This window comes from Urocitellus parryii, chromosome 9, assembly GCF_045843805.1.
Source record: "Urocitellus parryii isolate mUroPar1 chromosome 9, mUroPar1.hap1, whole genome shotgun sequence".
In the NCBI taxonomy this organism is placed as follows: domain Eukaryota; kingdom Metazoa; phylum Chordata; class Mammalia; order Rodentia; family Sciuridae; genus Urocitellus; species Urocitellus parryii.
Window position 1 is genome coordinate 124,423,659 of NC_135539.1, and position 21,860 is coordinate 124,445,518.

At 32.7% G+C, this 21,860-nt stretch overlaps 1 protein-coding gene across 1 annotated transcript; it reads right to left on the reverse strand.

The window, feature by feature from the left end:
* Positions 1–377: 377 nt before the first annotated feature.
* Positions 378–21,347, reverse strand: Rgs18 (regulator of G protein signaling 18). The gene is made up of 5 exons (XM_026390715.2): positions 21,071–21,347; positions 20,521–20,622; positions 19,407–19,468; positions 2,476–2,642; positions 378–635 (listed from the first exon to the last, which is right to left on the reverse strand). The coding sequence occupies exons 1-5, from the start codon at positions 21,190–21,192 to the stop codon at positions 378–380; spliced, it is 711 nt and encodes a 236-aa protein (XP_026246500.1). The 5' UTR covers positions 21,193–21,347.
* Between the last annotated feature and the right edge of the window lie 513 nt (positions 21,348–21,860).

Sequence of the window (21,860 nt, forward strand, 5' to 3'; positions counted from 1 at the left end):
ATGTAAGTACTATGTTGTAAGCATCTTGAAAAAAAAATCTAAACTCACTATTTGGTGAAACTCTTAATAATTTTGCTAAACCTTAGCCTTTACTTAACTTCACAGTCTTGTAAAACATTGCTCCTATGTCTTTGTTCCCTTTTAAATAAAAAAGAAAAAATTTCTGGTTATGAATGGGGTGATATAAAATGGAAAGTTTTACAGAATATATTGAAAGATACATCATACATTTTTAAATATAAAAGCTTTGATTTATATTTTTAAAATTCTTTCATGTGGTACATTTTAAAAGATAGAATAATTTCTTAATGCAAACATATTATATCTTAGAAGCTGAGATACAAGTTTACCATCAAAATGAGATAAACCAATTTTCCTTATAGCCAAATGGCAACATCTGATTTCACATCCTGGAATTCATTATAGGTAAATGAGCGTGATCGTCTCCTAAGATTTGTGGGTCTCCGAGGTCTTCCTTCTATCAATTCTAAATAGATGTCAGATTTCAGAAAACGCGTGTAGCTGTCTTGTTCCATGAGCTGATATACTCTGCTTTGTGCAGCATCAAAACTGTGGAGGGTAGGTTGGGTGATGCTCTTAGTAATGACTTCTTTGGTGTGAAAATCAAGGTTAACCTGGACAAGCAGGAAAAAAAGTGCAATTACAGTCACTTTACTTAAGCAAACACCTAGATTGATGCAAAGTTAGAGCAGGCCTAGCAAGATTGGACGCATGCGTGGTTTTCCTCAGGCGGCACAGGGTGATTTATTCTGGCCTGGAATTCCATTTGGCTCTTCTGTCTATGCTCCTCACCCTTCTTACTTTCTAATTTAGAAAGATGCAATATTGCAATGGATGTAGCATACACAGTGTTGGTTGAACTCCCTGACTTTTTAAAGCGGGGAACTAAACTACATAGACAACATTGAGTGATGGAAAACAGGGATGTTGGGGAATATCTAGGATTTTAATGAGACTTCTGTTGATGCTATTGCTTATTTCGTTACGTTATGACATTTCCTACAAACAAACATATGCTGAAGTAAAGACGTTTCTTAAAGACAAAAATCCTTTAAGACCTTTTATTATAGTACCTTTGATATACCTGGTCTGGTGGTGGTGAGTTTTCAAGTAGGAAACCAGTGTTTTTTCCTCCTGTGTAACAAGATACCATTAGCTACCCTCCTCTCTGCTTTGAGATATGTATAAATTTGGCCTCAGGGAAGACAGAATAATATACTGAAACACAAAAAAAGATTGAAAAATACTAAAACAAGGAAAATAACCATCATTTCTAATGGTGTAACATCCACATAGAAAATGCTACTCCATGGGTAATGTTATGATTTGGATCTTATATGGTTCCCAAAAGCCCATATAATAAAGGCTTGGTTGACAGCGTATGGTGTCATTGGGAAGTGCTGGAACCTCTAAAATATGAGGCCTAGTTGGAGAAAGTTAGATTAGTGGGTGTGCCCTTGAAATAGATATAGGAACCCTGGCCCCTTTTCTTTCTCTTTTTGCTTCCTGGCTGCCATAGTTGCGCAGTGTCCTCTGCCATGCATTTCCACCATGGTATTCTGCCTTGCCACAGAAGACACAGGGTCAAGCAACCACAGGCAGAAACCTCTGAAGTGATAATTCAAAATAGACTTTTTTTCCTTTCAGTTTATAGACTATTTATATTATTCTCTTAGCTGTTTGTCACAGCAACTTCTAGAAAGCTGATTAATTAAGGCAGTATTAATGTACAAACAAAACTTTTAACAGCGACAGACCACCAATTCCACCATCTAAATAAAGAATCACCATTTATTGAATACAATAGAAATTGTAGAGAAATTTATAAATATAAACTCTAATTAATATGATAATATTGGCTAATCTCATAGCCATTTTAGCAATTGAATCACAGTTACCTATTGAGTTTGCAGTCAAAGAAAACCATGTTTTGTTTGCCATTTGATCCATTGCCAAATGTGTTTTACATCATCTATTGGGATATTTTCTTTTAGCTTATTTTAAAACAGAGTTGTAATTCTTTGGGGCAAACAAAACTTTATATAGATAGATAACATTAAAATGGTACATGTTATAAACACTTCTTGGATTTTCTTGTTTTGTCACTGTTAGAAATCTTTAGTTTCTATGAGGGGCTGCTTGTGTTAAAGTGATTAACATGAATGCCTGAAGAAATCACCAAGTTGCAGTTAATTGTATTCATTCTTAGTCTACATGAAAATAACTGAGGAGGGACTTCACTTTACCCTCTCTTCCATGATAGTATCTTACAATGTGTTCTATTTACATACAGGAATCTTTATAGACTATTTATATTAATAACCACTTTTGCTTCAACAAAAATTTTGAACTTTCCAATAAAATGTATGGGGAAACCAATTTGATAAAGGCAGATTTTCTCAAAAATTTTTCAAGCAGTTGTAAAGTTTTCCAGTCATTTTTACTATACTATACCTCTTGGGGAGCATCACTCTGTATAAATTTCTCATATATTGCTTTTGCTTTAAGTGTAATTTGTTGAGGTTCCTTGTTTTTCTTGAAATCTTCACAGGCTATCCAAAATTCGATATTTTCTTCACTGAATTCAGTCTTAAGAAATCTGGTAAAAGCATCCAGTCCATCTACCAAAAATACATATAAATATATATATTATGATTACAAAATGTCAATGTGGGGAACATGTGCTACTTGACATTAAAACAGAAGTACAAACACTAATAGAAATACTGCACCTTCCCTGTAATGCCACAGAGCAGCACACATCTGGTACAATTTACGAGGGATCTTCTATAATTTAACTGCAAAAGTGAAAGCTTCATTCCTGTTGAAATAAGGCTAGTATCATACTTAGATCTAAGTCCTTAGACCTAAGAGTTAGGGGGACCTCTACTGTGCACTCAATTTATGTCTGTTTTTATTTGTGCCTCTCCCAGAGTGTGAGACCAAGAAGCCTTTCACTTGGAGCCCATCTTGCATGGCTCTAGACTGTGTTTCTGGTACTCAGGACCTTAGAATTCTCTGTACAGTTTGCTAGGTTTCCAGGATTTGCATGATCCCCTATTCCCAAGACCATCCACAAAAACACACTGACTCATTGTTGAGTCAAAATAGCTGGTGGAAGCATCTACTCAAAAGTGCAGGGAGGCCTCTTTACAGTGGGGAACTAAATTACCCTGGATGGAAACATAGTCCACCATGCTTAATCTTTACAACTGTGAAAGGGCTCAAGACTTTAAATTCAAATATAACCCTTCATATGATTTACAAAGTATCTTTGTCTAAGTAAAAGGATAAAATGTATATTTAAGCAGTTTTTAGCTTGATCTCTAACTCTTAAGCATTTAGACCTAGTATGAGGCTTTGTTTTTTTTGTTGTTGTTTTTTTTTTTTTTGTTTTTTTGTTTTTTTTCTTTTTACTTGAGTCCCATAAATGTTAGGGGGAGGTTTTAAGTCTTGTGGAAGACTGCTTGGGCTCAAGTTCATATTTAGAAATTCACCATATGGCCCTGAATGAATTACTTTTTCTTGTACTTTAGTTTCTCAATATTTACAATTAAGACAACAACAATAATATCTTCCTGATAGGGCTGTTGAGAGGGTTAATTGTGGTAAAATATGCCAAGGCCTTAGTATACAGACTGGTACATAGCAAGGACTTGATAAGGATTTCAGTGGTGGTGGTGAGGATGGTGATAACATTCTTGATGATCAATTATTGAAAGCTCAGTCAGATAAAATCATGTTACATAGATTTAAAATAAAAATGTGGCAGACTTTGGATTCAGCCATAAGAGAGTCTGACTTCAAACTAGTGTTCGTTTAACTATTTTCGAAATTCTATTTTTTTTTTTACCTCTAGGTGTTTTTAAAAGTCGTTTTTTTTTCATTTTAAGAAAGTAATAGATTTACATGTACTTATAGGAAATAATAGAGAACTCATATACCTTTTATCCAGCTTCCACCATTAAGAACTTGCAAAAATATAATCACAACTAGGATAATGACATTAATTGATAAGATCAAAGTTATTTCATGTTGCTCTTTTTAATTCATATTACTGTCTCTCCCACCCCAGATCCTTTTTTACCCCAGGAAAATATGTATAGACTATTTATATTAATAATCACTTTTACTTCAACAAAGTCTTGAACTTTCCAATAGAATGTATCGGGAAACCAATTCAATAAAGACAGATTCTCTCAAAAAATTTTTAAGCAGTTATAAAGGACATCTGTGTTATTTGGAGTTTGTTGTTGCTCCTGCTGCTGTTGTTTTTATATATAAAACTGCTACATAAATTTATGTACAGGTTTTTAAGTGTAAACATAAGTCATCATTTCTCTTGGATAAGTTCCAAGAAAGTGAAGTTTGTTGATTATATGGTGGAAGCATTGTAGAAACATTGAAGGAGGGAAAATATGTGTTTTTGTGGACTTCCAATTAAACTTCCTCAGAGGAAATCATATTTGAGTTGGGTTTAAGTCATTTTTAGAAATCTTCAGACTTATTCTCAGTAGTGTGATTCTCTAATTGTGGCCTATTTCTGTTCCTACTACCACAGGTAAGTTTTTGCACAGGAAAACGTCATGAATTCTACTTGGACTTCTAACTTGTTGTTGTACTGACCCCCTTTTTTAAAAATTAATTTTCTGTTGGTGCATCATAATTATACACAACCCTGGAATTCACTGTGATGTGTTCATAAATTCATGTAGCACAATTTGGTCGATTTCATTCCCCAGTACTTTCCTTTTCCTCCCTCCATCCCTGCCCCTCATCTCCACACTCTACTCCTTTACTTTGACCACTTCTTCTTGAAATACTCTTCTTTGCATGATTCTAGGGTTCCATATGTCCAAGTTCACACTGTTCACTTTTCTGTGCAATTATCTGTATAGGTTTAATTTTGCTACATATCCCATTGAATGCAGGCATCTCCTTTTCTCTACTCTTCTATCGTCCCCTTCTCTTTGCCATCCTCCTGTCTTTGGGCATTTTTTTCCTTTACTCACTACTATACTTTAAACATTGTCGACACCTGCAGGCTAAATGAGGTATTACAAACAATTTTGAAAAATAGTTTTTTTCTGAGTTAAATTTTGATGTCTTTAAAAGATCTCTCATTACAAGAAATCATCAAAAGAAACATCTCTTCCTCTCAAAATTCCTCTAGCTACTGAAACATCTTTTCTCCTTATAAATATAAAGTCTTCTATTAGTTTTCTATTCTTGGTGTCTTAATCTTCTCGGCCTAATTTAATCTTAATCTTCCCAACACATTGAAATGTGGTTCTTATTCAACACTCTACTTAAACTATTTTTTGCCAAATTTCCTCAACATTATATTCATTAAACATTTTTTTTCCAGTCCATATGTTATTTCTTCTCTCTGAAACAGCATCTGTGGTAGAGATTAATCTGAAATTCTCTTCTATGGCTCCTACACTCCTGAGTTTTGTCTTACACCTCTGTCTGTTATTTGTCTGAATCCTTCTCAGTTTATCCTTCTTCATCATTTCCTTAAATTCATTTTTCTGTTAAATCACTTTAACACTCAAATATAATCAACATACTGACAGTTCTCAGAACTCACTTCCAATCTCTTTCCTGAACTGCAAGCTTATCTGTACTAATATATGGTAAGCATCTCCCACTAAATTTCACACAAAAATAGTCATGTGATAGCTGAATTCATCATCTTCCCTCAGAACTTTTTCTCCATATCTTTCCCATTCAATGACACCATCCACTCAAGAATTTAAACCAGATAGAACCCTGGCACTCATCCTCATCAAGGCTAACAATTTTTTTTTTCTCATCTCAAACCCATTCATAATCAAATTTTGTCAATTTCCCTCTCATGTCCTCCATCAGTCTTTTTATTTGTATGATATCTGTAACTACTTCAAGCAGACCAGAATTCTCTCTCATGTTGATTACTGTAAGAACCTCCTGATTGATAACTCTCCCGACCCTCCCAGCTTGTTATTCAGAGTCTAGTCAAACTTCTCTTTCCATTATACGAATTCCATGATGATTCATCACTGGTCAAAATTTTTCAGTAGTGCCCTTCATCTTTTTCTACTTTTTCCCCAACACTCAAAGCTCCAGTCACAGAGAAAGACTCAGTTTGATGTGGGTGCCATGTTCCTGCATCTCTTGAGTGTAGCCCCTGCTATGAACTCTTTGTCCCTTCCTACTCCAACTTCATCACTCTCTAGTCCACACTGTCCTTTCAGGTTTAAATCAGAGTTTATCTTGTTTGGAAAAATTTCTCGGATCCCTCAAGAATAAGTTGAGCGTCCTTTAATTATGACTTCCGAGTATGCTAGATAACACTTAAAATATCATACTGTATTGCCTATTGTTTCTTCTGCTACATTGTGAAATTCATGAGATGAAGACCACAGTTTTATTTTCCACAAAATCTCTAGTCCCCACATGAATAAATGACTCAATAATTGTTTGATAAAAGATGTAAAATATAATTGGATTCATAACATATCATTTAAAATAAAGCTAGTTAAAAAACAGTTTTAGGATATGTTTTCATTTTAAATAAAAATGTTAGAAATATAATATTTATAAGAAAAACTTGACGATGAGATCCAGTTATTGTAAGAAAGCAAAAAGAAATGTGAAACTAAAGAATCTTGTTCTATTGTAAGTTTGGAAACATATATGTAATTAAACAATATACCAGTTTATTAAGGAAGTCAACCCTTTATCTGATGTTGCTAAACATTTAATTAATATTCTAATTTTATGCTTAACAAGCAAGATTTTTCTTATGATTTGGCTTCTTCTTTGGGTATATATAGAGAAATGGCTATTAGTGAGAGCTTTATTTCTGAATCTATATTACTAAGTTGTAACCCAGCTCATGAGTTTTGCCAGTATAAACTTTCTACTAAGAGTCGAGTCCTTTTTGTCATGCAATCAACATGACACCATAAATTTTGGGAGCCTTCAAAGTTTGATGTCAGTCCATGTGGCTTCAGACAGGATGGCAAAATTTTCTGGAGGTACACAGCTTCCCCCTGGATATCACTGTGGGTTATTCAAGCATTTCTTTACTGCTATAATGTGTTCTTAACTTAGGTCAACTAGCTTATAAATACGTTTTCATCTTGATCTCTCCACTGAACCATTCATTCATGTATTGAAAACCAAATTTATTGCACACTGTATTTCGGACACTGTTCTAGAGAACAGCAATTTTAAAGGCTGATAAATGCTTTGATGTTTAATCTATAGAATGTTATCTTAAATAGAAGAAAATATTACTATTAAACTATACAGGAAGACCATTACAGAGTAACAAAAACAAGACTTTCCCCTTGATGATAAATAGCTATAAAACTAGGCCAAAATAAATAGTAAGATGTTATATGCAACCCCCATCTACATCAATGATGACATTACATTTAAATGGACTCATGTCAATTACGAGTCAGAGATTAAAAGACTAAGTTGAAAATTAAAACCAGACTGTATATTGGCTACAAGAAACATTAAATATAAATCAGGAAGATGAAGAAAAGGGATTTAAAAAATACACAATTCAGAGATTAAGCATAAGAATACAAAATCTGAATAAAAAAATCTTATATGGTCTTAGAAGGTAACTGTTAAATAAATACTATTCCCATTTCATAATTGTAAAATGGTCAGTCATTACTAGCATATAAAAATGCTTAATATGAACTCAATTCAGAGTTTCAAAATATATAAAGAAAACTGATAGTTATTAAAGAAATAGAAAACATGCAATTATAGGTGTAGATTTTAGTTTTGCACCCTAATTCATTGGTAGAACACATCTACAGAATATGAATTACAATATAAAAAACTTAAATGTATTAATTGACAGTTGACAATTATAAAACACTCTAACAAATGCATCTTTTCAAGTGCACAGAAGATTATCCAAGATACTCTACATTCTAGAATGTAAAATGAGTTTAAATAAATTGAATTTCAAAAGTTTGATGTCTTCAAGACTTTTCCCTATTAGGAGGTTTGAATTAAAAATTGACACTAGTAATACAGCAAAAAGAGCCCCTCAATACTTGGTAATCAAACAACATACTTATAAATAATGCACAGATTAAGAAGTCCTGAGGGAAATTAGAAAATATTTACAATTGAATTAGAGTGGAAGTACAACATAAAAGTTTGTCAGATGCAACTTAATCAGTAATTAGAGTGAAATCATGTAGAAGTAAAAGAAACTGGGTATCAAAATCAAGATCCAAGTTTCTACTTTAAGAAGCTTGAAAAACAGCAAATGGATCCCACATTGAGCAGAAAGAAAAAAAAAACAATATTAAAACAAGAACAAATGTCTATAGCATAGAAAGAAAATGAATAATGCCCAAAGTGTTTCTTTGGAAACAATAAGAACCTTGGAAAGTCCATATTATACTAGGAAGAAATCATGGATCTAACAAGTATTACAAAGATAGCAAGTGAATATCATGAATAACTTTATGCTAATACATGTAATTTATGTGACAGAGGAAAATATCTAAAAAATGATAAAACCTACCCAAAATGACACTGAAAACTTGGAAAATCTGATAGTTTTAACTAAATTATTAAATTGATTTTATAATCAAATATCCTCCCCTGAAAAAAACTTTGGATCCCAGTTAGGTGAATTTTATAAAACTACTGAAAAAAATTCTAATTTTACATATCATATGGAAAACAGAAAGATTGATACTTCCATCTCATTTTATGAGGGCAGCATAATTCTTAGACCTAAACCTGACAAATGCATTATACCCATTTCACCCAAGACAAAATAAAAAAATTAAGAGAAAAGAAAAAGAAAATTACACAGCAATATTTCTCCTGATGCTAGATGCAAAGTTTCTGAAAAATATTTTAAAAATAAATCCAACAATTTATAAAAGAGAAAACAAACATTCTGGAATTATGGCTGAAAAAAATTGTAAAGTGAAGTTCTAGCTTTCTGTGCCTGCACTACTCATTGTCACTTCTGTTTCTTACACTTGCTGGTCTCAAGAACCGTTCCGCATGATCTGTGATTATTTCTAACATAAAAAGTTCCATACAGATTAAGTAAGAAGAAGGAATCTCTGTTGGTAGCAAGATAGCAATAACTAAGTGGTTTTGCATCTTTAACAGGGATAAAGATTCTGAGAGCTCAGTGCTATCTATGTGTGTCACTTCATTTAATTTCAACAGGTCCCTGCAATATATCCTATATGCACATAGATAGGGGAGGAGACTGAGCTTCAGTTGCTCTAGATCTCATTTCTAAAACAAAACAAAACAAAAAATTATAGAAGTATGTCTTACTTAGGAAGAGAGTATTTCTTAAGGAATACAGAAAAATTTCCCTAAAACCCACCATCTGTAACAACATTACCTGACCCTGTTTAAGGTACTTTGCAGATGTGACTGTAGTTAAGGACCTTGAAATGAGGAGATTATCCAGGGAGATTCAATCTAATCATGAGTTCTTAAAAGAAGAGGAAGTCAGAAGAGTGGGTCAGAGAGATACCACATGAGAAGGAGCTAGCTGGCTATTGCTGACTTTTGAGATACAAGAAGATGGTCAGGAACTAAAGCATGTGGTAAAATCTAGAAGGTGGGGCTGGCCCTAAATTCACAGTTGCAAGAGAATGGAGATCTTGGTCTAAAACCGTAAAGAACTTGATTCTGCCAGTGACCCAAACAAGCACAAAACAGATTGTCCCTTAGGCCTTCCAGAGAGGATGGAAACCTGTTGACATCCTGATTTCATTTTGACAATACTCATACTGGACTTCTGTGCTACAGAAAATGTAAGATAATAAAGTTTGACTTAATTACTGAGGTTGTGGTGAATTGTTTATAGCAGCAACAGAAAACGAAGGCAATTGTCAAATTTTGTTTTAAATATTACTTTTGATTACTCTTATACATAGAATTTGTCCTCCTTGTCATAAAATAATTGGTTTTCTTTTCATTTTTAATGTTATAAGTGATCTTTAATTTAATTTAATTTAATTTTGTGTGTGTATGCTGCTAAGGTTTGAACCCAGGGCCTAGCACATGCTAGGCAAGTGCTCTACCACTGAGCTATATCCCCACATCCTATAAATTATCTTTTTGAATAATTAGAGTTCTGGGAGTTAATGTGCAAGACAACAGCAGTCAGAAAGAGATATGGTACCTCACACATCCCTAAGCATTAGAGTATGGGATGACTGCCCACTACTGCAAGAGGGTGGCCTGGGGCTACCAGACTCTCTCTTCCATGGGAGTTTTCACTGGGGCAAGGGAGGTTTTGCTATTTCTTTTCCTCAGTAAATTGACCCTAATTATCAGATGTTAGTAGTTCGATGTTAGTGAAGAGATTATAAAGGACAGATCAGGCTCAGCAAGAATTTGAGAAGGCATTTTCTGCATCTATAGTGGTTAGATGCAGGTAAGATCATTTCTACTCAAGCACAGCCATTCTATGGTGCTCTTGGCGCTAAGGGGTTGCGGAGAGAGTTGGCAAACCCTGACCACTGGGAAGCAAGAGTGCTCTGCTTATTTCTTGGAGCTCAGTGGGTGTATTATTTTCAAGACATTTCTCACCCTGAGCAGTGTGCTTTTCTCACAATAAATAGGGAAATAACAATGGGCAACAAAGCATTGTGATACATAGCAGATTTTCTCCAAATACTGAGAAATATATGTTTCACAGTAAAGTAAATGATCTGTCTCTGGTTTTAGCATTTTTAGGCCAAAATAGCTGCCAAAGAGAACAACAGGGAGTCAGATGTGCTGGTGGTTTCTTGGCTTATTAGCACTTAAGCATCCATAGGGATTGTTGTTCTCTAGTGTGTACTCCTTTGATTTTCCTCCCAATATTCCTTTCACCACCTGCATCTCAGTGCCTGAACTTAAAAAAAAAAAAAATTCTTATCATTACTATTGTCCAAGAATATGCTCCTTTAATTTTTGAATACCAAATTCCAATGTGCTCTCAAGACTTCAGGTGAAATTGGCACATTAGGCTGATGTCTTGAATAGGCTGAATGAGCCTCATTCAGCTATTGATTAACAGCAGCTTGATGATTCCTTCCTTTTCTATTTATGTAACTAAAAAAAAAAACAAAACAAAAAAAACCAGTTTTTTGTTGTTGTTGTTGTTTGTTTTGTTGTTGTTTGATTGTCTAACCTCCGGTTTTACTTTTTCATCTTTGTCTTTTCTATAATGATCCTGGAAGGAAACAAAGGAAACTAAAGTGCCAAACATGCTTTTCAACCTCTCAGCTGAAATTGAAGTAGAATTTAAAATGTGGGACACAGTTAGGTCTGTAAAAGCAAAAACAACACTCTGTACACCAACTGACTTGAACCAACTTCGGGTAGTTAGCGCCAGTCTCTGGCTACAACTTACAAAAAAAAAAAAATTCTTCTGAGAAATTTTCCCTTGATGAATATTTAGCGGGATGCAAAATAGCTGCTCAGCCCTGTATTTCCTTCCTCTTTTAAATTTCTAAAATGAGTATTCTTTTTCCCCAAAATTGATATCCATGTTTTATTGGATTGTATTCTTAAAATATATATATATATATATATTTTATCAATTTGTATCTAATAACTAATTTCAGGACTGTTTCTTTATATTTTCCAGTAGAATTCTGAAATGTCTTAGTTCTTATTACAGGGTCAGTATCCTGGCATGCTTTGCTTGGTAGTTGCTATAAACTAGTTTCCTATAGAGAATTTCTTGACTCAATATTAGGAAACACTTGGAGACAAGACCACAAGAGATTATGAGAACATTTTCAGATAACACTAATTAAAAAAACCCCACAAAGTATTCATATGGAAATGTGCCCTCTGCTGATATTAAAAAGCATGTCACTAGGGGGTTATAGTATAACATCTAACTGCAACTAGATCTGTTGCAGGTCGGCTCCAGTTTGGAAAAAGGGAAACTAAATATCTTCTTTGGTTTACGAACAAAGTTGCATTGATCTCAGTATAGGATAAACTTTTAAAATTTCAATTAATTTATCCATATGTCATGTATAAGCATAGATAGAACAGTGTAAATATTACTTATAAAGTGAGTTGATAAAGAATGGTCATGATTTCAGAAGAATACAATCATTTTTTTTTTATTAAAAGATTTAAAAAATTATAATAAAATGGTTTGTAATGATATCTAAAAGGAATTGTCCTTATGCCAAACAACTGAAATTGTGACTTACTTATAAAAAATAACTTCTTTTATGCTTTTATTTATGAATAATTTTATAAAATTATTTATGAGTCACCTAATGTGAACCTGAGGACTGTGAATAATGAATAGCATTATATTAATTAAAATTATGATGCCAAGAAACTCATCGTTTGCTGAGTTCTTCGTACATTGCTTGTATGACTTTTAGTGGCACAATTCTATTAACTTTTCACATCAACCATATGAAGAAGCACTACTATACTCGTTTTTATAAGTGTTCAGAAACAAGTGTTTTAAATATTGCAGCTAGTGAAAGATAGCAGAGAGGATTGAACCCAAGTTTATCTTGCTTAAAATGGTAAGGCTTGACCTCTAAAGCACCATACAGACAACAAAGCCTCTACTGTTGAGGAATATGAAAAGAAAGGGGCAAGATGAGCACATCTGTATGTACTAAGGACTGAGGAAAGGCATTTGCAAGGGTGACTTATTCTATTTGGAGCAGGAGAATAAAATCACCTTGCGTGGAATTCAAATAGACGTCTTCCAGAAAACAATATAAATATTATTTTAAATATAGTCCTTCACTAGTTCACAAAGCTAGAGTGTTGACTCTATACCAGCTGCTCCTCTCTGGAATATTATGCAAAAGCCCTTTGTTACCATGGTTAGTTTTGCATTTCATACAGACTTCATACAGTTCAAAATGAAGTCAAAGTGCTCAAATCAAGAAAAAGTGTTGTGTATGCTATGAAAGCTCTTTGATGCATTAACCAACATGAATGGATTTTGTTGGCATAATATGAATATAATAGAGAGGAATAAATCCTCATTCAAGAAATGAGTGAATGATGAATAAGAAAGGAGTTCATGTATTTAAAATGTTAAGCAAATTACTTTTTAAAACAGAATATGCAACCTTGTACACAATTATTCTAGCATGTTAGTTACTTCCTGTTTCTCTTACTGCATTAAGTCAGGTCACAATGGAACCATTTCTGACACAGAGGCAGTAACTTACTAAACAGTCCTTCAGAATGCAGCAGTGGGGAATGCAGCTGCCAAGAGGGCTTGATAGAACCTGGGATTAGAATTCACACTGGAAGAAGCTGGCTCAATGTGTTCTACAAATATGAAATGCTTGTAATTGCATGCTTCTAAATTGAAACTCTGGCATCTGTTGGAATATTTTTATGATGCCAAGAAACCAACTGAAACAAAAAGTCAAGAAACTCTGAAGTTGAAAATCCAAGAGCAGTATAATATCCTAAGTATGAGGTTGTGTTGTTTCTCTTTTAACCTTTGGCTTCATAGCTCCGAACTGCCATAGAATGTGTGGCTTATGTTGTAATGATGTTTTATTTGTATGACCCATTTGCCATTTAGACTGGATTTTATTAATTTTTATTCTTTAGGTAGATGAAGAAACTGTTTGCTGTGGGTCAGCTTGAGTGAGAAATTTAACTTTGTAGAATACTGGAATCCCTTATCTTAAAGAAAATTGTGAACCAAAAATTGGGAAGAGTAACCTGAAAAGATGTAAAGTAGAAACTATGAAGAGAAGTACCTATTTCCTTCAGAAGTACCCATTTCCTGCATTTCCTTACAGGCCTTACTCAAAGCAATAATAAGTTTTTTTTTTTTTGCAGTATAATCAGTTTTTATTTTTAAATCAAGGGCGTATAAGACTTAAATATTCTATTACTATATTTACATATTATGAGTTGTCCTCAGGAATGTACTTAGTGGGTCCACAATTCAAAGTGCCAAAAGTCCAAATAAATAGTCATTAATAAAAACGTTGAACACCATTATTTACAATGACTGGGAAAAAACAGGTGCATAAGGAGTTCTATACTAATGCAAAGATTTCTTACTGACAGAGATTCCTCTTTTAGGAAACAACACCCTCTTTCTACTCCTCAATCACCACCATGGGAGATGGCTTGAAATCTGTATCTCTACATCAGTTGCACTTCCATATTCTAGGCATGCACCTACCAAACCCTGCAAAACTACTTATAGGGCTTCAAATCAACTAAAATTCAAACTATAACCTGTTGTCTTCACGTATGTCTTCTCCTACAATTCTGTTTGTCATTTACAATAGGAAGCATTATCTTCCTACTAACATGGAGTTAAAATCCAGAGATGTGGGGCTTATCTTGTTTCTTTTTCTCTTGTACCTTCATCTTTTCACCCTACAATATATGCATGTTAAAAAAAAAAAGTCAGCAAGTTCATCTATTTTTCTTTCAAAAAGGTCCTTACCTGAGGATAGCTTTTATATTTGTTAGAACTTTGTAGGAAGTTCATAGTAGTCTAACTTTCTATCTATCAAATTTCATTTTCTTACACAGTCTCCTGAAGTTTGACTCCAACTTGATTTTCCAATGTTATTGTTCACTATTCTCTGCTTTAGTATAAATGATCTTCTTGCTTTTCCAGAATACATAAAAATCTCTTATTTTTCATACCCTTCTCACTCTTCCTTTTCTACTTAGGAATGACCTTTTCTTCTGCCTGTTGAATTCTTGAATACATTGATTTAATTCCACTTAATGGTTTCTAAAGCCTACAAGATAAATTGGAAATGCTACAGCATTTTAAAAATCATTTTGCCAATTACTCTTAAAGTTGTATTTTATTCAGCAGTATTATGTGCTTTCAAAGATGTTTTACATGGATCCCTCGAAATATGCTTCTACAAATAAACACACATGTATGTGTACAATATACATATATAGTATTTTACTTTCATTAATTTCTTTCATATGTTCACAGTGATAATTTTTACTTTCATGAAGTCAATCAATAAGAAAACCAATGAAGACTGAATTTGAAATTAATGATTAAGAATGGCAGATAAAATCTCATCTGACACTAGTTTTTAATACATTAGTACTTCTTCATTAAATAAAATTTAGAAAGTACTATATATTTATACATATAGTTTTAAATTATAGATTTTTATGATTCACTTTGCATTTTCATACAAATTTACCAATAAATAAGGATGTGGAAAGAACTTATCCTAATAGCTATGAGGAAATGAATGAGGAGAAGTTACTCATGGACTTCACTGTGTTAAAATTTATTATATAACATATTTCAGTTCATATTTTTATTTATTTATTTTTTGTTTGTTTGTTTTTGTGGTGCTGGAATTGAACCCAGGGACCAGCACATTCCAGGAAAGTGCTCTATCTCTGAATTATATACCCTGTCTTTTGAGTCCATTTTTTAAAGTAAAAAAAAAAAATTAGTATAGATTTAAACTTATAGAAAATTATAAAGATAATACAGGATTGCCATATGCCCTACAATTTACCCATTATTAACATCTTACATTGAGTTACAATGAATGATGGTGCATGAGTTATAATTAATGAATCAATTTTGATATATTAACATTAGCTGAAGTTCATATTGCATTCAGATTTCCTGGGGTTCTCTCTCTCTCTCTCTCTCTCTCTCTCTCTCTCTCTCTCTCTGTGTATGTGTGTGTTTAAATTAAGATTAGATAAACTGTGTGAATGACATTTGAAGAGAATAGTAGAATTATCAAAATACCTCTATAGATAATACCTAAATTTCTGTGAAATATAACAAAAATCAGTGATTTTTCTGTTTTGGTCCCATGGGTCCTGTCTATCACCCTAAGTTACTCTTCCTTTTTCAAATTATGTTTCTCAATAAAGAATGACTTTGTTTTTAATTCCCCAAATAAATGACACTGTTTAATGCCTCCTGCCTGTATTAGCTCTCTGCTTGGATGGTCTCTTTCTCTCTGTCCAGCTAGTGAATTTTGATGAATCCCCTAAATCCTAGGCTAAGAGGCATCTATTCTGTGGTCCTGTTCCTAAAGCTGCTGACAACCAGTCTATAAGATTTTAATTTCAACTGATTTTGTGCAACTAAATACTCAAATTTCCATTGTATTTTGTTTGAGGTATAACTTAGTTTCCTGTTTGACTAAGTTTAATACAAGTTCTGTTTCCTGTAGATACGACATATAGATTTTGAGAAATGTACCCATATTAACTGAAGGGATAGAATATAAAATTTAATAGACCAAAGTACTGAAATGTGTATGTACATGTATATGAATATAGAACCTCTCTCTTTTTTAAAAAATGTGCATATATATTTCTTTCTATGAAGTCAGTAGAAATGAACTAAATTTAACCATTGCTATCAAGATTTAGGTGATTATTTTAAGACTTATAATTTAATATTACAATTAGCATTCCAATGAGAAATATTGATTCAGTAAAATAATACTAATAACAATATTTTGTGAATTCCATATAATTATTTAGCACTTTGATCATAACAGATGGTATTAATGTCTAAATTTTTCAGTGCTGTTTTTATTCACATTTTCTCATTTTGGTTTAAGTTGGTGATAGTTACTATTCTTTGATATTTCTATCAGAAGAGAAAAGAGAAAGAGAATATCAGTCAGGTTTAATTTTGTCCATTTGATTTTGACTTCTTATAAAGAATAATTACAGAATTCCAGGTGAGGATTTTTTTGTAAGATTAATAATCTTGCTGAATCTTTCTTCACTTTGGATAATTAGAACATGCTAGAGTTGTTATATAAGAAGTTAAAATAATAAATCCAGTTTATATTACTACTTTCAATTGAAATTTTAACCCTCTAACTTGTGACTATCTAGGTGAGAATATACTGGAAATAGAACAAGCTTTTGAAATGTGTTGATAATTATTATTTTTCATTATAGCAGGGATCATTGACATTTATGTAGTGTCTAACATTTATTGGTTTCCTATTCATCATCTCATTTAATCCTGACAGAAATCCATTTCTATTGAAACTAAAAACATTATCTCTATTTATAGTTGAGGAAGCTGAAAGAGTGATTAGGGAGCTTAAATAAGATTATATAATCATTCATGTTGCAGAAGAGACCACAAACTTGAATCTCAAAGGAACTCTGAAATAGCATTTTCTTACAAACAAGTTCAGTTTTATTATGTGAGCACTTAATATTTTCCAGGTTACATACTGCATTTGGGGTCCACTGATACAAAAAAAATGTGCCTTTTAATAATTAGTCAAATTAGAAAAAAAAAGATAAAGAAAAATAATTTCACTTTTTTTTATCTTTTTTCCCTTTCTCTCAGTGTTTGACTAGAAAAGAAGATGAAAATAAAACAAAACAGGTTTTTGGAAGCATGAATTATAAAGGAAAGTTTGATACAGATTGCTATGAGGAATAGATTGGATCTGATAGCAACAGAGTTAGCAAGATAGAGAGAATGGCACCATTCTTAATAGCCAAGATATGGAATCGGTGTAGGTTTCTGTCAAGGGATGAATGGATAAAAAAACTGACTCATGGACAAGGTGGAATATTATGCTTCCATGAAATAGAATGGAATCATTTTATGTGCAGCAATATGGATGGAACTAGATGACATTATGTTAAATACGTCAGGTACAAAGGCAAGTACTACATAATATAAAAGCTACATAAATTTACTTTATAGATGTAGAGAATAGAATAGTGGTTACAAGAGACTGGAAAGAGTAAGATAAGAAGATGTTAGTAATAACTAGAAGAAAGAAATATGTAGGTTTCCAACACAAAGCAATGATTAATGTTTGATATTCTGCTTATGCTAATGACCCTAATTTGATCATAATATTGTATACATGTATCAAAATAACACACTGTACTACATAAACATGTAGACTTATTATGTATCAATGTAAAATGATAAAAAGAAAAGACAGTGAAAATGGAATAGGTTTGCCATATAATTGGCAAGAATTTTAATAGCTAAACAATTATAACTTATGAGTAAAAGTAAGTAATCAAAGAAAGCTGCTTAAGTTACTCTTCCCCAAAACAGGAATTTATACTAGTTTAAAGTGAAATAAGGAGGAAGGAGTACCATGTTATATTTTTATCAGCACAAACTTCCTTTCTTACCACTGCTCTCCATTCTCAGTGGCTACATCTTCACCAAAATTCACACCTTGATTTCTCCACCTATATTTTCTTTCTCTGAGCAAATATTACAAGTCAGAGGCAGGTATCTGATTCATCAGAAGAAAGGGAAAGTTTTCAGGAATAGTGTGCAGAAATAGAATTCTGATGTTAGTAAATACAGGGGAAAATGAACAGATCACCAGCAGCTAATTAAGAGTTGGACAATTAAGGAGATAAATACAGAAAACGAGAACAAAGTAGGTGTTTCATTAACTGGTTGACTTACATACAAGTACTCTACTCCCAGCTTCCCTGGCAACAGGAACCACTTCTTCCAGCAAACACAGAATATGAAAACCACAGGGCATTACTCTAAGTACTAGTCAGAGAAGCTGGCTAGCAGCACCTTGGGACGGGCTGGGAAAGAGCTGAGAAGTGACTGGGTTTCAGATACAGAATAAAATAAGGAACAGGAAAAATGTGAGGTGCAAACAAATCCTGTGGGTTGAGGAAGTGTAGATATTTGGTAATGATGAAGGGTTGCAGGTTCAGATGACCAGTTTAGTACTGAGAGTAATAACCCTGTGGCTTCCCACTGCCTACTCAATACATATTTTCCATTTTGCTATTTGAAAGAAATCATGGACTGAATAAATGACAAGTTTGTTTGCCTGCTACCTAATGTAAACTGATTCTGGAGTATCAATCAGGCAGGCTGCCCTCTAGCCCTGGCTTTACAGTGTTGTTGGAGAGTTAGACAGGGACTCAGTCTTGTCCTCATCCTCCACCTAATACACAGAGCTCTGTCTTCAATACAGACCTGATTCTCAACTTTTCTACAAAATTCTGCTTTAAAAATAGATGATTAATATGACATGTGGAGAAAAGAATATACAAAATAATTTTTCAAAGCTATTTTCATTAGTTCTCTGAACATCCTCCAAAAATCAGAAAATTAAAAAAAAATTTGAAATTGCTGACAATAAAAGGAAATAATTAAAATTTTAATAAGCAATTCTTAATAAAATGAGAAAAATTCAAAAAAGCTTCCTATTAGCTGACTATTCTGTTATTTAGTTACTTTTGCTGATCTGAAAATTAGATTACTGTAAATTATCAATTATATCAATTTTTTATGACAGCTTGTTTTGTATAATGAAATGCATCCTCTATTTAATTTTGCATTAAGGAATAAAGTGTTTGGTGAAGATATCACTAACCTCTATGGGATAGCAGTTTGTCAAATGATTCACCCCATTTCACTGCTTCTTCAGGGGAGACTCTGTTCAAGAGAAACAAAATGTTTTATAATGCAGTGTGCACAAAGTCTGTTTATGAATCTGTTTGAACATATGCTTATATTACTGCTCTTTTCAGTTATATTTTCACAGGGTTTCCCTTTGATTTTTATATAATGAAAGTTCCATTTACATTAGACACTTCAAAAACATTCGTCAATTCTCTTCTGGAATTTGCCTATCGAGCAGTGGGGTAAAATGACATTACAGATTTTTCTCATGGATGTGTGAATTGTTTCATTTTTTTTAAGGAAAAATTATTTTTAATTAAGTTGAAAAGTTCATGCGCACAAACTTGCACACACACAGAAATGAGGTCAACTATCTTTTTTATTTATAAATTCATAAATAGATGAACTTAAACTAAGAATATCTTTCAAACTCTCTCTTTTTTTTAACTGCAATTTCCTTGAAGCTTTAACCACAATATGCTACAAAACCTTTTTCTTAACAGAGACAGGAAGTTTGACTAATGAACTTTCAGAGCAACAAGAAATAAGAGCCATCTTTAATACAAAAAAAAATATTTTAGAGATGTTGAAAATATAGACAGTAGAATTTTTTGACTTTGCATCTTGATTGTCATATTTAAGTTTGGAAGAATTTGTATTAAACTAGTTAAAAGGCTATTCCACTTTATTTAAATTAAACACATAAAATTATAAAACATCCCTATGTATATACTGCTTGCTGTTATATGAAGAACATTTTTTAAACTGCTGATAAAGATAAATAGCTCTTTTCTATGATAATATTGCATTGTGAAAACATATTAATGATATGTCATCAGTTTACAAAAAGTAAAATATGTCCTTTAAAACTGCCAGGCATATAAATTATAAAATATAATTATTTAATTCAAGTTATAAAAGTGGCTTAATTTTAGAGATAGTTCAAATTTCTTGAAACAATTTCTCTAGTTTTCCTTATACTACCATGTAATTTCCAATAAAATAGAAATCCCTAATTTCCTTTCTTAAAGCTTTAATTATGGAATAAACAAAATCCCCTCCACCCAATAATGAAAGTTATTCACCTCAATTCTTTGGACAAGGCCTCAAATCTACTGGAGTGGGTCTCTTCATGTGACTCAAGTTTCTGCACAAGAAGACTTAGCCTATTTCTTTTTTCCTTGGCTCTGTAAAAAAGGCAGTAGCTTCAGGACAATTTAGATGACAGGCAAAAATCTTCTTCTGACTACCAACAAATCTGGAATTAGTAAATACCCACTCACAGTCCTCCCTCCCCATACATGCTCTCAGAAATCCTATTTAATTACTATATTTCTGGAGGAATTAGGATAGCAGATATTAAATATGTTCCTCTTTTACCTGCACGACAGACACACATTTGAGATTATATTTCGATACAGATTATTCTAGTTCTTCTTGTGTGGCTAATATTCCTACATCTTTTAAATTGAAAACTCTTTAGGTTTAACAGTTGTTTAATCCAAGTAAGAAAATATTTTTCTTTAATTGTGACAGAACAATCAATACATTTTCAACCAGATATTTTAAAAACAAATGCTAACAAATATTCATTAACCATGATTTTAAAAGTATAACATTGAAAATAATTTTTACCTGGTTTTGGCCTCTTTGCTCGCTGCTTCTTTTCCTAGACCACCATGTATTAACTTGAAAAAAGCTTTTTCTTTTGTTTCACACATATTTAATTGAGAAAACAAGACAAATGATGTTTCCATGTTCCCTCTAAAATGAAGAGATGTCTAGTATCTTACCATCCTTCTGTAGTTCACTGGTGAGTGCTAGTCTGTAGTTATGCATGGTAGAATACAAAACTGTCTCAACTCTTTCAACAGGGCTTCCAAAAAAGAAAGAAAAGGGAAACAGACAAAAGAAAAAGAAAGTTCAGGGCTGTGTTTCTACCTCTGTAAAAATGTAGAACTGAGGAACTGAAGTATAATTCCGTCCTGAGCTGTTGAGGGAAATGATACCACACATTTACAAAATGACGCTGGACTCCAAGATAAAGACGGTATTACCACAGAGTAACTTCTCTTTTGAGTTTGTGCAACCAGAATGATGCTTTAATAGACACAAATGGAGCTGTCATTTCCCACAGGAACTTTCTAAAGGGTTCTTTAATATATATTAAAAGCATTGTGGAAAGTGTAGGAAACATTTGAAGATATTTCCCCTCATCTTAAAAATGTAATTTTATTTATTTTTATTATATTGAGTTAATTAAATTACATTTAATTCACATAGTCTATGTAGTCTTAATTTTATTTGCTTAACATAGTACATCCAAATAAGACTGTGGATTCAAATTTTATGCTTGAAAGGGAGAACAGAAAGCACTTACTTCAATAATTTTTAAACACAGGTCCACAGAATAATTTCAGATGTG